At 40.6% G+C, this 15,946-nt stretch overlaps 1 protein-coding gene across 1 annotated transcript in view; it reads left to right on the forward strand.

The window, feature by feature from the left end:
* The window catches only part of LOC307216110 (guanylate cyclase 2G-like), a 34,286-nt gene that overhangs the window by 13,500 nt on the left and 4,840 nt on the right, over positions 1-15,946 (forward strand). The window contains exons 6-18 of the mRNA XM_079975966.1: positions 71-174; positions 624-778; positions 1,983-2,132; positions 2,772-2,831; positions 4,996-5,079; positions 5,447-5,551; positions 6,361-6,432; positions 7,588-7,753; positions 10,544-10,699; positions 12,670-12,847; positions 13,525-13,668; positions 14,242-14,434; positions 15,360-15,534. Of these exons, the coding sequence (XP_079832092.1) occupies positions 71-174; positions 624-778; positions 1,983-2,132; positions 2,772-2,831; positions 4,996-5,079; positions 5,447-5,551; positions 6,361-6,432; positions 7,588-7,753; positions 10,544-10,699; positions 12,670-12,847; positions 13,525-13,668; positions 14,242-14,434; positions 15,360-15,534 (1,742 nt within the window). The remainder of the gene's footprint in view (positions 1-70; positions 175-623; positions 779-1,982; positions 2,133-2,771; positions 2,832-4,995; positions 5,080-5,446; positions 5,552-6,360; positions 6,433-7,587; positions 7,754-10,543; positions 10,700-12,669; positions 12,848-13,524; positions 13,669-14,241; positions 14,435-15,359; positions 15,535-15,946) is intronic.

Here is a 15,946-nt window from a genome sequence, read left to right on the forward strand (position 1 = left end):
TTGGAAATAAAGAGCCTTCAGCTTTATAATTGATGCAAGATGCTGACATACTTATTGTCTCTGTCCATAGCCCAACCAGACAGATTGACTATATCAGTTGGGCAGATGGAGAAATACCTAAGGACAAACCACTGTGTGGGTTTCACAATGAACACTGCAAAACTCCAGTTACCAGTAAGTGTGATTATGTAATGCCTGCCGGTTAAATGTGGGTTATAAATTTATTACTACTACTAGCATGCAAGTAGGACATACTGCAGATCATGTGTCTTGCTCTGTTCTTGTCTGACACAACTATGCAACTACAGCTGTGCAGTTCTGACCAGTTTCATTCCACCAAGTCAAACCTGGATGTTTTTGTTACAAAGAAAACTGATTTATTTGTTTATTTTTAAGTTACAGTTGTGGCGGGGGCTGTGATCACATGTTCCATGGTATGATTGTATTATAATTAATAGCAATGCTTGTGTGATTTCTTGCTCCTTTATATTCTTTTCGCAATGGTGCGATGGCTTTGCTGCCTAGAATTTGGCCTTTTTTGCTTTGTTTTGTTTTTGGATGTGTTCCCAAGATTCAGCTTCATTTATATGTTCTTTAATGAACTGTTCTTTTGTCGTTAAAAGGTTCAGCCCTGATTGTTATGATAATTCTGCTGATAATATCGGTATCGGGGGCCATTGGTGTGGCAATGTATATGAAAAACCACAAGGGAAACCTCCGAAATGATACGTGGTGGAGAATTAATTATGAGGATTTCATCATTTTAAATGATAATAAGGTAAAGGATGATCTGTTGTGTACTGAAACTCAAGTTCTTTATCCCAAGGATACAGTTCTCCAGGGGCTTATTTGAGGGGATCAGTTGCATTCATGTAGCACTTGTTGGTGGATGTGGAACCATAACGATATAATACAGATCTGAAGCCAAGTCTTTTCAATAGCCATAGTCTTCATTAGACACTCTGCCCCCTTGTTCCTCTTTCTCAGGACCCTTCACAGGTTGGTAGATGACTGCATGAAGCAGAAAATCTCTCATACTGGTACAATTTTATTGCACTTTTTAGAAACCCTCACTTGCCATAGTCGTCCTTCAGCTTAAGGAGGGTGACAGTAGAAACTTCTCTCATTTGCCCTCTTAGCTTTATAATTTTATTTCATTTACAATATCACTCAGTAATAAAGGTTTTCTGGGGGGTTAACAATAAGATCAAAACCACAAGAAGTTCTCTTTTTCTGACAAGATGAATAAGGTCTATATATCCTATATGACTACAATACGTTATTTCATAATTCATCAGTATAAGCAAAAAGAAAAGCAGATGTCAGGGTGGAAGGTTCTAGCCCAGCCTTCTCCCTAACATGCTAGTTTCCTATATATAGGAATATTTTCCCCTCCTATGATGTGAAGTGGTGCAGTTGAGACATAATTCCTCTTGTACTCTTTGTACAAGAACTATGTCTGTGTTTCATACTTAGTGTAGGTACTTGCTTTGTTGCAACTTCATGTTCACTACTTGCCACCACTATTGCAAATAATGGTAATAACAGTGGCATGTTTTGAATATTTCAGTAATGGAGCTAAAATTAATGTGGCCATTTGGAATAAACTTTTGCATTTCAGCATTTGTGAACTTAAATAATTAAATCAAAACTGAATTACAAAGTTGCTGAGTTGAGCTCTGTAGCACATTCAATATTTGTTTGTCCCTCGTAAAGGCATACGTCTCCAAAAAGAACCATATAATCAAAAATCTCATAGCAAATCTCGTAAACAAACAAATAGCATATCAAAAATGCCAGGCTGCTTATTTACAGTAAGTTTTTCTCATGACAATGGCAATGACGCTTCAATCTGTGTTTTGAAATCTGAATCTAGTAAACACAGTTAACCCAAATTTTGCTTTCACTACTAATGCCAGTGTTATTTTCATTCAGGTCAATATATCAGCTTGTAACATTGCACCTTATATTATCTTTCAAAGGGAAACTTCTGTCTGTCTCAAGCAAGCACACCAGTGTCCAAAGGAACAGAGAGCTTGGGCTCCCATTTGTTTATTTCTAATAATGATGATTCTGGACCGAAGAACAAGCAAGGGAAAGAAGTATTTTACACCACTGTAGGACTTTATCAGGTGCATATGTAAACACCCAGAATATATTGTGCCAAATGGAATTGTGTTCCATTCACTTCTTGAAATATACTCAGAGTCCTGTAGTGATTTCATGCTCTTTATTGCAGCATGTAAAACAGTGATTGAATTGCCCCCCAAACCTAAGGCTGCTATATACATTATTTACACAATGAGTCCCATCTGATTGGCAGATTCTGCTTCCCTCTTGGAGCCTGATTGGTCTTTTCCTGCAGGCCAATCAGTTGTTGCATTCTACGATCCTACCAGCCTAATAGGATGATTAACTTCCTCCTGGAGCCTGATTGGTCTTTTCCTTCAAGCCAATCAATTCTAGGATCCTACTTGCCTATTGTTCTAGGATCCAAGCTTAGTACAGTGGTACCTCGGGTTACATACACTTCAAGTTACATACGCTTCAGGTTACACACTCTGCTAACCCAGAAATAGTACCTCGGGATAAGAACTTTGCTTCAGGATGAGAACAGAAATCGTGCAGCGGCAGCAGGAGGCCCCATTAGCTAAAGTGGTGCTTCAGGTTAAGCACAGTTTCAGTTTAAGTACGGACCTCCGGAATGAATTAAGTACTTAACCCGAGGTACCACTGTACATAACACTTCGTGTTATTTCTATTATGTACAGGAGAACAGGGCACAAACTGCCCAACAGAATAAAAGCCAGAATAAGTCACAGGATTCACAGGTAGGATTATAAAGTGTGACAGTGTTAATTTTCTCCAGGTCTTTCATAATATGCTCTAGCATTGTACAATGGACAGTATCTGTCTTGATAAAGTTCTTAGAATAATGTAGGCATGGTGTAAAGTAATAGATTGTGATGGTTTTCCAAAGGTGTGAATGTTCAGGTGCTAAACCAGTCCCATTGGTTCCTATCAGTAACATCACACAGTGTAGTACAGCAACAGTAGGCACTATAATTATCTGCAAGTAATATTTCTTTTTTTTTAATACATATTTATTAAAGTTTTTTGAATACAAATGCATAAATAATAAACAACATTACTTATATCATAACATAATTTCGTCACTTCTTTGGACTCCCTCACGTCTCCCGCTCGCACTTACATCGTTACAAAAAAATTTTCCAAGCAAATTACCCACTTGTTTGCAATCTTATCTCCGCTCATTTAAATAAAATCTAGCAATTCTCCAAAAAGTTTGTATTTTCCTTAATCTCACTTATCGTCAAATTCAGATCTAATTCAGTGGTGGGCAATTATTTATGATCTAGCATCTTTCTTAACATTCAACCAAATTACAATATTTTTGTAAATAAATCTTAAATTTCCTCCAGTCTTCCTCAACCCTCTCCTCTCCCAGGTCTCGGATTCTACCAGTCATCTCGGCCAGTTGCATATAGTCCATCAGCTGCATCTGCCACTCTTCCAGTGTGGGTAGATCTTGAGTTTTCCAGCTCTTAGCGATGAGTATCCTTGCTGCCGTTGTTGCATACATAAAAAATGTTCGGTCCTTCTTTAGCACCTTCTGGCCGACAATACCCAGAAGGAAGGCCTCTGGTTTCTTAGTGAAGGTATACTTAAATACCTTTTTCAACTCATTATATATCATTTCCCAGAAGGCCTTCACTTTAGGGCAGGTCCACCAGAGGTGAAAGAATGTTCCTTCATGTTCTTTACATTTCCAACATTTATTATCAGACAAATGGTATATTTTGGCAAGTTTAACTGGGGTCATGTACCATCTATATATCATTTTCATTACATTTTCCTTCAGAGCATTACATGCAGTGAAGTTCAGCCCAGTGGTCCACAACCTTTCCCAGTCCTCAAACATAATATTATACCCAATGTCCTGAGCCCACTTTATCATAACCGATTTAACCATTTCGTCTTGTGTATTCCATTTTAACAGCAAGTTATACATTCTTGATAATACCTTAGTCTTTGGTTCTAACAATTCTGTTTCCAACTTCGATTTCTCCACCTGGAACCCTACCTTTTTATCATTTTTAAAGACTTCTTTAATCTGAGCGTAATGTAACCAGTCTCGCACTTTATATCTGCAAGTAATATTTCTAAAAGTATTACCGTAATCATTGTATTACACTTGACTTATCACTGTTAGAAATCAGCTTAGGCTTTTGCCACAATCACCAAGCTGTACTTGTACTGTTGACACTTTTTTCAATTTAAATACAGTACATTTCTCATCAAGATGTAGGTTGTAATGTTGATCAGTTCCACATTAATATTTTAACTTTTATTGATCAGCAAATGTACATTTATTTCCTGTAAATGGCACAGAGTTACCCACTGAGGCCAGTATTTAATTGTGGGGAAACTGAATTTTCTCAATTACTGCATTTGCTACTGTTGTCTGGAAAATGAACATATAAACACCATAGGAGCTTACTGGATATTATTTGTGTTGCTATAAGTTATAATTCATAAAACACCCACTTGCGCCACTCACCATTTTGTTTTATTTTAAAACTTATCATGAGCAGCAGACTAAGACAAACCATGTTTAATTCACAGTGACACACCAGCAGCAGAAGTGGAAGAGGAGCAAAGCGGCCACAGTTTCATCTCTGGCAGCCCACACCATGCAAGCCATAGTTGGGCTTAACATTACATATGAACCAGGCCTATGTATCATTACTATTATGTAATATATTCCTCTTTTTTATCTGCCCATTATTTCTACCAATATCTACCCAGAGTAGCTAGCTAAGGCCTCTGTAAATTCCTAGAGTGGCATAGTTGATGCAGTCACACAGAAAGATCCTCAATGTATCCCTGAAGATGCCTACCAGACTACGTTGTTCATTTCCCCCCAACAGTTTCCATGTTAATGTATTGTGCCTCTTACAATTTATGTTTCAGGGAATTGTTGTTGCTCTCAAATTCATTGATAATCAAACAGATGCCTGGATCCGTAAACCATCAGTTCTCCAGGAGATTCGGGTGGTATGTTTCATTCTTAAATAGTTTAACAAATTTCCATCTGAACAGTAAGCTAACTGAAACAGGCAGGTGATCTAAAATTCACAACTGAGGTAAGGAAGTTTATTAAGTAATGCAGAAAAAACCATGAACTGACTGAAATTTCTAAATGAAGCTATAGGTTGATATGCTTTGGAAAACAGGTTTAATTAGCAAGGTCTCCAACACAGGGCATTGTCTTGCTTTGACCAGGTATCTCAGAGTGGTCCCATAGCTTATTTTTTCTGCAATGCCAGTAAGAAGGAGCAGAGCTGGCTGAAAAAGATTGTATTTGCTTTGCTGTATGGTGTCAAATCTGGATACCACACTTCCCAACATTCCTTTGTTTTAGATGAGAGAACTGAGACATGAGAATCTGGTGGCCTTTTATGGGATATGTCCTGAAGCTCCAAACATGTGCATTGTGATGCATTACTGTAAGAAAGGTAGCCTAAAGGTGAGTATTGTACATCAAAGTTTAGAACAATGATTACATTAAAGTAGATCATACTTAATTGCCCTAGAAAGGATTACTAAAGCAGTGTGTTGCCAAGTCATATATGCTATTTTTGGCTCTCTTCAGTATTATAACTCTATCTATCTATCATCTATCTATCATCTATCTCTATCATCTCACAAGACAGCCAATGGAGGTGCCCTCCAGATATGCTCCTGATCAGTGGTAGCCAACATGGTTAATGTTCAGGAATAATGGGATGTGGTCCAGCACATCTGGAAGGCACATGGGGGGAGGGGGGGGAGTCCTCTTGCAGAAGTGGCAATACTTGCTCTAATGTGATGCAGTAGTTGAATACCACCCCAGTTGAATGTGTGGTTTGCCCCATGAAAGTCATGTGTACCTCAGTAATGTTTCCACAATACTTAAAGTTTTGCCTTTTCAGTCATTTCAAAGACTTTTGTCTTCTTTCCATCAGTATAATAATAATAATAATAATAATAATAATAATAATAATAATAAATTTTATTTATATCCCGCCCTCCCCAGCTGAAGCCGGCCTCAGGGCGGCTAACAACAATAAAATAATGTGACATTCTAAAAACATTTCATTACAAAAATTAATTAAAATCAAACTGATGGCAACCATTAAGCAAAAATTCTATGCAGATTGCCGAAGGAGGGAGTCAGGTATGAGCTAAGCATGGCTCCAGGCAGCTGATATATATTTACATGCCTACTTTGAGTGGAGTCAGGCAGCAAGTGCAATTGTATCTCAAAAGAAATATTTCTACATGTGCATTTTCTAGGATGTTTTGATGCATTCTGATATCGAACTGGACTGGATATTCAAAATCTCCTTTGCCTATGACATAGTCAACGTAAGTATGGAGTAATGGAATTGCTGTCAGCTACTAGGACAGTCATAAGAAAAATGCTGTTATTGTAGTGACTGATTGCTGAAAAGAAGCCAGAAAGATCCATATCCATCACAAGCATCTGTTGTTTTTGTAGCTAAAGCATTGGTGTTTATCAGAGAGAGAGTGTGTGTAAACTGCACGAAGTTTTGCAACCCACTTCTAAGAGCACTGGGATCTTCAGATGGTGGCGAAACATTATCAAATGAAGTGGATTGTTTGGAGCGTATCACACCAGCGTTTCAATATCAGAAGTGGCACTTTGAAAAGTGTTGTTTTTAGTCTTTGCATGTTACATGATCTAATAGCTACACACTTTTGATTATTCCATTTCTGTACCATGTTGATACATCAGTGGCAAGTGAAGAGGCTTTTCCATGGTTAGCATCCGTTGTGGAATTCACTTCCCTTGTACCAGGGCTGCCAACTCGCCCTCAGTATTGTGGGTGCCTGCCACTGCAATGCAGACGTGTGAACACGCACACGCTCCTCCTCTCCAAAGCCAGTGAGGCACCCTTTTCCATGTCTGAGCTCCCCCCTACTGATAAAGGGTGCCTTGCTCACTGACTGCAGAGGGTGGAGCTGAAATGCTTCTCTCTCAGAGGCAGCACTGCTGCCTGCCAGCTTTTCTCATTGACTTTGTGGGTGCCCGGCCTCCCACAATTATATTATTGTGGGTTCCCAAGAAGCCACAGCTCCCTGGAGTTGGCTCCTATGCCTTGTATACTCCCTCTGGACTTGCATTTTGTGCTAGGCTTTCAGTAGATGAAGTGTTCTGTTTTTCTTATTTTTATTTGGACATATGTGTGTGTATATTTTTTTAACCGTGACCTCTCCCAAAGTAGAACGTATAAGATGAGTTTATGACCTCCAGAAAAGGCACAGGTGGCAACAACTAGGAAACTCTGATCTAGAGACAAAAGCCTCAATCCAGAACATTGAAGTAAAAATTTAAAAGTGTTACCTATGTAACCTGCTAAAATAAATCTATGTAATGAATGAAATACCACCCAAAGCTAAAAAGTTCTTGTTTGTGGAAACTGCAGAATCCCAAGCTGACTTGCTTTGTTTGGTATGTGTATTTCATGTCTTTGTCTACACTGTGCGTTTGAATTTTAGGGTATGGTGTTCATTCACAACAGCCCCCTGAATTCTCATGGAAACTTAAAGCCCACCAACTGCCTGGTAGACAGTCGCATGCAGGTGAAGCTGTGTGGCTTTGGGTTGTGGGAATTTAAATATGGAAGGAAATCTCAGGTAATGGCAGAAGAAAGCAATTATGCAGGTAAGAACATTAAGTACTTTCCATTCCAAGAAAAAAAAGCACCACCCACCAGAGCATTTTGCATGCAAATGTTTGAGTAGAGGTTTATCTTTATCTTTATTTATTAAATTTATATACCACCCTTTATCCAAAGATCACAGAATAAAGATACAAAATGAAAACACAAAATACAAAAACAAACAAACCAATAACTCCCCTCCCACAAACACATTTAAAAGACCGTAGATTATTTACTGGTAATCAGCCCAAAGCCTAGTGATAGAGGAATGTTTTTGCCTGGTGCCAAAAGATATGGAATGAAGGCACCAGGTGAATCTCCCTAGGGAAAGCATTCCACAAATGGGGAGCCACGTCAGAAAAGGCCTGTTCTAGTGTTTCCACATTCAGACCTCTCATGGAGGACCTATGTGAAGAAGGGCCTCAGATGATGATCACACGGTTGGGTTCAGTTCATATGGGGAGAGGCGGTTCTTGCAGTCCTGCGCCATTTAAGGCTTTATAGGTCAAAAACAGCACTTTGTAATGAACCAAGAAACTGGCTGACAGCCAGTGCAGTCGGGCCAGGATTGGAGTATGCTCAAACCTTCTTCTCCCAGTATGTAAACTGGATGCTGAATTCAGCACCAGCTGAGGTTTCCAAGCCATCTTCAGAGGCAGCCCCACATAAAGTGTGTTGCAGTAGGCTAATGTTTAACATTGCTTAAAGGCATGTTCATTGTGCTAAGGTCCTATCTTCGGGATGAATGGCAGGTTATACATTTAATAAGAATACCCAGTCAGCAGATACCTGCATTTCACATTGCAGAATACTGGAAAAACAAAATCTTGTCATTACATGGTTCTCTACCCAGCTGTTTAATGTATGTAATACAAGAGTCTCCACTCATGCTAGAAGGACTAGAAAACAGAAAAGAAAACAATTTGAAAATGCAACTGATTTGAATAGCGTTCAGATTTTCTGAAATATCGGGGGGGGGTGCAGAGAGAGTATCTCTGAGAATGCTGAATGCTGTGATTGCGAGGTTTATGACTTTCCCACAGCAAGGTTGTGTCTTTCCATGTTGCAATTACCATATTTTTCTGTGTATATGACAAGGTTTTTTTATTATAAAAAGTGTCAAAAACTGGGGGTCATCTTATACACGGACAGTGCAGAGGAGGGAAGGACGATTGGTGTCAGTCACGAGCAGGAGATTGTCAGAGGTGATTTGGTGGGTGATTGGTGGCTGCTAGTGCCAGCGGATTGATGATTGGTGGTCAGGCGGGTGAGCAATTGTCGGTAATCCCCCCTCCCCCCAAAAAGCTGCGTAACACTGGGCAATCTCCCCCCATTTCCTTAATTTGGTGTCCCAAAAAATAGGGGTCATCTTATACACACGGAGAGCCAGTGTGGTGTAGTGGTTAAGAGCTGTAATCTCGTAATCTGGTGAACCGGGTTCGCGTCTCTGCTCCTCCACATGCAGCTGGGCTAGTCACACTTCTCTGAAGTCTCTCAGCCTCACTCAGCTCACACAGTGTTTGTTGTGGGGGAGGAAGGGAAAGGAGAATGTTAGCCGCATTGAGACTCCTTAGGGTAGTGATAAAGCAGGATATCAAATTCAAACTCTTTTTCTTCTATACGGGAGCGTGTTATACACAGAAAAATATGGTATGTCTCCAACTAGCAAAGTTTCCTGGCAGGAAAGCAAATTGGGCAGGATGTTAGTTAGTGAGGTTTTGAGGGGTGGTGTAGTATCTTGGAAGTATTATGCCCAGGCAGTTGGTAACATAATGGGTTATGAAATAATAATTGTGGTTGTTTGCTGGTTCACAGAGCAAGCTTCCATAGAAACCCCAGAGGGAGAAACTAGGATTGACAAATACAGAAACCTCCCAGTGCTTGTTTTCATACATTGCATCATGCACATGATAAAAGATGGCACCTTCACGCCTTGGTGCTGGCTCTGGGGAGTGGGTGCGGGGCAATTTTCCGTGTCCTCAAGTTGTTAGCAGTGCCCACAAGAAGTGGTCTGCATAATGGTGGGGTCAAGGCTGGCAACTACCTATTAGCAGGTGGGCAGGGCCTGGCCATCCCAAAGTCTAATATACAGTCATACCTTGGTTCTCGAATGGCTTAGTTGTCAAACAAATCAGCTCCCGAACGCCACAAACCCAGAAGTAAGTGTTCCGCTTAGGGAATGTTTTTCGAAAGCTGAACGTCTGACGTGGCTTCCGCTTGAGTGCAGGAAGCTCCTCCAGCCAATCGGAAGCCGTGCTTTTGAGAACCAAGATACCACTATATACTATTACCAACAAAGCTGTGGTATTCATTGCTGTCAGCAACATACCTGGATGTGTCTGGGGCACAACTATCTACATGGACTTCCCTGTAATTTAGCATATGCTATGGCTTAAATGGAGACGAATAAGCATCTGTAGAGAATGCAAAAAGGAACCAGGGATAGTTGAGGATTTCTGCCTTTGTGAATTTCTGTGTGAAATTATCTGTTCTGCACCTCTTGGAGTAAAGATTGTAGCGACACAGTCATAAAGATTCATAATGAATAGCTATTTATTTATTTTAAAAATACAAATTAATGCGGAACAGAATGAAATGATAGGTTAACTTGTGCAAAAATGACACAGACCAGAAATGGATAGCTTTGTCCCCCTTTGGGAATGGGCGAAACTCATAATTACTCACCAATTACACCTGGGGTAAAACTACAGCATGGCAGCAATTTTAACAGACTGTTGAGCCTTTGAAATAGATGTTTTATCATTCCAATATTTTCTCTCTTCTTATTTTAGAGCTTTACTGGACAGCACCTGAATTGCTAAGAATGGCAGAATATCCATTCCATGGCACCCAGAAGGGGGATGTGTACAGCTTTGCTATTATTATGAGAGAACTGATATACAATCATGAAGATGGTCCATTCCATGATCTAAGCCAGAATGCAGAAGGTTGTTTCTTTGAAATCTGACCTTGAGCTTTATTTTTTCTTCCACATGTGTAGGAAAAGCAACAAAATCCTCTGTGTGTGTTTGTACATCTAACATGTCCTCCTCCTCAAAATTATGCAGTCCATTAACAGAGGAAACAATACAAACAATATATAATTATGGAGCAATTATAATTATAAATGTAAAGGTACCCCTGCTCTTGCGGGCCAGTCGTGTCCGACTCTAGGGTTGTGTGCCCATCTCACTTAAGAGGCCGGGGCCAGCGCTGTCCAGAGACACTTCCGGGTCACGTGGCCAGGATGACGAAGCTGCTCTGGCGAGCCGGCACCAACGCAGCACACGGAAACGCCGTTTACCTTCCCGCTATAAAGCGGTACCTATTTATCTACTTGCACCTAAGGGTGCTTTCGAACTGCTAGGTGGGCAGGAGCTGGGACCGAAAGATAGGAGCTCACCCCGCCGCGGGGATTCGAACCGCCGACCATGCGATCGGCAAGCCCTAGGCGCTGAGGTTTTACCCACAGCGCCACCCGCATCCCTTTAATTATAATTATAGAGCAAGGGAAAGAAAGGAAGATGAGATCAAAACATATTAGGAAATTCTATGCCTGTGAATGTGGTTTGTTTCTTCAAACAGTAGTAACCCTGAAATTAAAACTGCTACGAAAGAACATATGCATTACGCAAATCCCTTTGAAAAGCAATTCATCTAATAAATGATTTTCAAACTCTTGTTAGTAGAAAGACTGGGCCTGATTCAGTTTTTTCCTTAACGAGTCACACATGTTTTCTATCAATAGCAAACTGTATTCCATACAATTTCTAGATATTAGCAATTTTCATACAGTTGCTAATATGTTAGAGCCTTCCTTTCTCTCTTTATTTTTTTAAATTCCATTTTTAAATTGTTCCTCAAAGTCATTTCACAGTAAAAGCATCAACAATATGAACAATTAATGACAAGTAGTAATACTAATATTTTCATAGAAATTGCAAAGTTTAAAATAGTGCTCGTGATCAACAAGGTGTAAGTGTTCCAAAACAGGGTGCATATCTAAAAAGTTACTGAGCTTTGCTCAGAATCCAAATTTAAATAACTATTTACTGCAAATACAGGATATGGAAATTCATCCTATATTTAGCAAGTTTCATAAGTTAATTGGCTAACTCAGGGTCCTAAATAATGTCTACAAGATTAAGTTGCCCAAAACCAATATTCCCAAAACCAATATTCCCATACTTAATGCCTAGTAAACCAAATATACTCCATATTTATTCAAATAAATTACTGTATTATATTGCAGATCTATTTCCAACTGGTTATGGCTGCAAGCAATATGCATTTAGATTACTATGACATATCTCAGTCTAGCTCATGTTCGAAAGGAACTGGCTGAAAAGAACATATATTGCCATTTCTTTAACAACTACATGGCTTGCTGGCCCATTTCTGGGTAAAATTTGAAGCCCTACAGTGCTTGGGAAGTTGTCTATGAGGTTGTCCACACACAAAGACTCCATGGGCCTTCTCCTCATCTCTGCTTTTGAGCAAGGTTGCGAAGTGGCTTCCAGAGACAGGAGAAATGTCTTTTGGGCTCCCCCCCCTTCTTTTGGGGAGAGTGGCTGTGCACACCAGGTGTTCCAAGAATTATCTGAGGAATGGGGTTCACCACCTTAATGGGACATTTAGGAAGCTGCTTTATACTGAGGCAGACCATGGTCCATTCCTACTGACCACCAACAGCAGCTCTCCAGGTTATCAGACAAGGTTCTCTCCCAACTCTTGCTGGAGAGGCCAGAGATTGAACCTCAGACTTTCTGCATGCAAAGCAGATTCTCTACCACTGAATTATGGTTCTTCCTCAAATGTTGAAAGCATATAAAATTAAAGGAACTGAAAGCAAAAGAAAAAGAAAAGAATTAATATTCTGAAATCTGACTTATACTGTTTGTTTGGTTTTTCGTTCCAGAGATAATAAAAAGAATCCAGGACCCTAATTCTCCTATTCCACTGCGCCCTTCTATTTCAACACAGAAATGTAATGAAAGGATCGTTGCACTTTTGAAGGCATGTTGGGATGAATATCCAGAGAGGAGGCCAACATTCCTCAACATCAAGAAAGCACTGAAAGATGCCAGTCCAGAAGGGTGATTATTTTCCTTCATGTGAAACCAAGTATGTGTGGTTATTATTCAGGACAGAAAGCTAACCTTCATGTTGGGATCTGTTCCTGAAGATAAAAAAATAAACCACAGCTCAATTGTGTGGTTGCCAAATCTCAGTATTCTCACCTCTTTACCTCCATTTGCTAAACCAGAAAACAGTGAATGGGATAGGAAGAGTTTCTAGGTGAGGCCAAATGCAGCCCCCTCCCCCGCCCCACTATCTGACCCTTGGGACTCTTCCTAGGCCATGACACTTCACTAGCTCTACTCTGCAACTCTGTCAAGTATTTTTGCCAATCTGGAATGTGTCCTTCGACTGTGATCATGCCTCTTGCTTGCCTGGAAAGGTGTGTGTATAGAAACCTCTGTTTTTTGCATGGCTGGAATGCAACCTCCTGGACCAAGGTAAGGGTCACGTCCATTGCTCTGCCTATTTTTTTTTTTTTTTGCCTCTTACCATGCTCACTGCTGGCATGTGGCCCCTGAAAGGTTGCCCATGCGGGAGTGTGAAAAGATTCTCTACACATGCATCAAAACAGTTCTAGAGACAATAATGCACTATCTTACAAACAATGGAAAGAAATTTGGTAGAAACGGATACGCACCAGTTCCTTCAAATGTTTTTTTTGTGTTTTGTTTTGTTTTTTGAACATTTCCAGAAGTCACTTCAGTATCTTGGACAACATGGTGAATAAACTGGAAAAATACGCAAATCATCTGGAGGAAGTGGTTGAGTCAAGGACAACTCAGCTAATGGCAGAGAAGAAGAAGACAGAAAAGCTTTTATCAGCTATGCTACCTGGGTAACAGAAACCCTTTACTGCTTCTAAGCCATTCTCCAGTAGAAGATGCCTTGAAACACTTTCACCTTTGGAATAAGTCCTGCCCAAGAATGAGTTGGCAGTTATGTGCATTAGGCCTTTGCTTGAACCCCAGTTTTCTTAAATTTCATCTAGCTTAAAAAAGAAATAACAAGTCTCTGTTGAACATAGTTATGGATATAGGTTTGGAAATATTAAAATATGATTGCTTAAATTGAATTGGGCCACCACACACACACACACACACACAGTGGGAAACCAAACAATATATACACAAGATTCGTATATTAGTTGATATATGTATAGCATGCAGTATATTAGAGGAGGTTGCTTCAAAAAATTGCTTCAGAAACATGTATATTAGTCAAAACTATGTATAAAGGTGTGTATTAGGAGAAATTAACACTAAAATCCTGAATAATTTTCATGGGGATTTAATAAATAAATAATTCCCAGATTGCTGCAGAAATGTGAACTGAATTTAAAACAGAAAAATGAGAAACTGAAACAAATGGATTCCTTCATCTCTGCCCTTTACCCGTATTCTTGTTCCAGTTTCATTGGAGAACAACTTGTTGCTGGGAAATCAGTGGAACCCGAGAGCTTTGATTCAGTCTCCATCTTCTTCTCAGATATTGTTGGCTTCACCAAGCTATGCTCTCTCAGCTCTCCATTGCAGGTTGTGAATCTCCTCAATGACCTGTACAGTCTGTTTGATAACATCATTAAAAACTACGATGTCTACAAGGTAGGCAGCCAGCATTACCTGGAATTGAGTGGGTTGATTGAAAGGGCATTCTGCTATTTTTGTTGATGTTAATCTCTGACTAGTTCTGGCCACATACACTTACTTGGCTCCCTTCCACCCAAAGGAAAGAACTACCCATTGGGAGGAAGCCAGGCTAGCATGGATACATCCCTGTGAGATACTAAAAGTGGGATGAGCTCACTCCAAAACTTAAATTTTTAAAATAAAACAATGAAGTTCCCCTCAGGGAAGGGCATGCCAAGTCATTCCTCTTGGTACTAATGAGGGCCCATCAGTAATGGACCGTGTTTTGACACCTGTCATCAGTAGAGTATCTCTGAAGATAATAACGAGAAATGAATGAGGGGTTCCTTTCATCTACCGTATGTTCCGGCGTATTAGGTGACTGGGCCTATAAGACAACCCCCCAACTTTTGCTGTAAAATTATAGCGTTTGGCTGCCCGCTAAGCACCGCCAGGGGCAGAGCACGCACCCCTCCGCTACCTCTGCCATCACAGCAGCAGCAGCAGCAGCCCAAGGCGGGCATTTGGTGGGTGAAACAAAACCGAAACCCGCCACCCGGAGGGAGGGAGGCCTGGCCCGGCTCCCTCCCTCTGGGAAAAGGCCGCGAGCAGCCGCCTCAGCATCCACCACCCACACCTGTGGGGATGCCCAGCTCCTTGGAGCCCTGGCCGAAGCCGTGTATCACCTTGCCGTGGCAGGCTCTTCATGGCACGCGCAAGCCGAGTGAAGCCCCACATGGCCACGACGGAGGCCGGATCCGGCTCCCACGATGGCAGCAGCAGCATATGTGGGTTCTGAATTGGGCATAACGTTCCTAAGGAACTCTTAAGGCTTCCTTCATTTTCCCATTTCTCACTTTTTAATTTAAAAAGCGCTAATGATTCCTTTGATTGCTTACAGGTTGAAACTATTGGAGACGCCTATATGGTTGCTAGCGGCCTCCCCATTCGCAACGGGAAGAAACATGTTGAGGAAATTGCTACCATGTCTTTGCACTTTCTCAATGCAATCATTTCCTTCAAGATTAGGCACATGCCGAAGGAGAAACTGAGCCTGCGTATTGGTATTCATACAGGTGAAAGGCAGTGGTTTCATCTAAGCATGATTTTAAAGCTTTTGCTACATTGTTTGTTAAGTAAGGGTTCTGAGAATTGCTATGAGACCCCTCCCCCCCGCCCCAGAGAACTACAAGTCTCAGAGTTCCTTGGAAAAAGGAATTGATTGTTAAACCACTCTGGGAATTGTAGCAATGTGGGAGAATAGGAATATTCTAACAAGTCTCCTTGTCCTTAACAAACTGCAGGTCGCAGGATTCTTTGGGGGAAGCCACAACCGAGATGACTTTAAATGTATAGTTCAGTAGAATGCCACTCACGACTATGTTCCAGATTTTGACTGAGGGATAGTAACTAGTAAAAATGAATTGATACTCATAGCTGCAAGTAAGATTGCAGTGAAATTACAGGGTCAAATCCTGTGATTGTGCC

The sequence above is a fragment of the Podarcis cretensis genome (assembly GCF_951804945.1).
Source record: "Podarcis cretensis genome assembly, chromosome: 5".
NCBI lineage: Eukaryota > Metazoa > Chordata > Lepidosauria > Squamata > Lacertidae > Podarcis > Podarcis cretensis.